At 54.0% G+C, this 1208-nt stretch overlaps 1 protein-coding gene across 1 annotated transcript in view; it reads left to right on the top strand.

Annotated features, from left to right (window-relative positions):
* The window catches only part of LOC140338246 (ATP-binding cassette sub-family C member 8-like), a gene marked incomplete in the record, with an annotated part of 27263 nt that overhangs the window by 19532 nt on the left and 6523 nt on the right, over positions 1–1208 (top strand). Inside the window, 1 exon segment of the mRNA XM_072422379.1 lies at positions 849–983. Coding sequence (XP_072278480.1) covers positions 849–983 — 135 coding nt within the window.

Here is a 1208-nt window from a genome sequence, read left to right as displayed (position 1 = left end):
CCTGGAGGTGTGGGGAGAGCAAAGGGTGACGTTCTATGGAAACAAATATGTCTGCAGGTGTGTGCAGGTGTGTACTGTGCCCCCTGTGAGCTGCTTATTGGCTGTCTCTGACCCCTGTGAGCTGCTCATTGGCTGTCTCTGACCCCTGTGAGCTGCTCATTGGCTGTCTCTGACCCCTGTGAGCTGCTCATTGGCTGTCGCTGATCCCTGTGAGCTGCTCATTGGCTGTCGCTGATCCCTGTGAGCTGCTCATTGGCTGTCGCTGATCCCTGTGAGCTCCTCATAGGCTGTCGCTGATCCCTGTGAGCTGCTCATTGGCTGTCGCTGACCCCCGTGAGCTGCTCTTTGGCTGTGTTGACCTATTTGACCCACGGAGTGATGGAGCAGATGTCGCCTCCCCCTTCATACATCTCATTATCGATCATTCACATTACTGTCCTCCGGCGTACGGTAGAGATAAATCCAATTATTCGCAGACGTTGTTCACCAGGAAAACTGTCCGTATTATTGATCTCTGTCTTGTATTAGCTGTAATGGAAGCTGGTGGGTGATACAAGCAGACTGCACACATCTACAGCATTGTACTCTATATTATATATTGTACTCTTTGTAATGGGGGGGTCACCTCCAGGGTGAGATTTATCCCCCATCCCCAGGGGTGGAAACATGTCAGGATCTTGGGGGGTGCTGTGTGTTGGGGGCGGGGTGTTGTGTGTTGGGGCGGGGTGTGGTGTGTTGGGGGCGGGGTGTGGTGTGTTGGGGCGGGGTGTGTTCGGGGCGGGGTGTGGTGTGTTGGGGGTGTTGTGTGTTGCATTGTATTACTGTAGTGTCGTTTCTCCTCTCTACAGATCATAGTGGGGATCATTCTCCTCTATTACATCCTGGGGATCAGTGCCTTTATCGGAGCCGCAGTCATCATAGTTCTGGCCCCGGTCCAGTATTTTGTAGCAACAAAATTGTCCCAGGCCCAGCGCAGCACTCTGGTGAGTCACAGTGCAAATATAATGGTCAGAAGCGTATGGACTGCCATAGATTGTACACTGCATGATGGGAGGGGCTTCCAGGGAGTGTGAGCACACAAGGGGAGGGGCTTCCAGGGAGTGTGAGCAAACAAGGGGAGGGGCTTCCTGTGAGTCTGAGCACACAAGGGGAGGGGCTTCCTGGAAGTGTGAGCACACAAGGGGAGGGGCTCCCTGGGAGTCTGAGCA

Source organism: Pyxicephalus adspersus, chromosome 9 (genome assembly GCF_032062135.1).
Source record: "Pyxicephalus adspersus chromosome 9, UCB_Pads_2.0, whole genome shotgun sequence".
Lineage (NCBI taxonomy): Eukaryota > Metazoa > Chordata > Amphibia > Anura > Pyxicephalidae > Pyxicephalus > Pyxicephalus adspersus.
The sequence above is the reverse complement of the archived record's forward strand: the minus strand, read 5'-3'. Positions and strand labels throughout refer to the sequence as shown.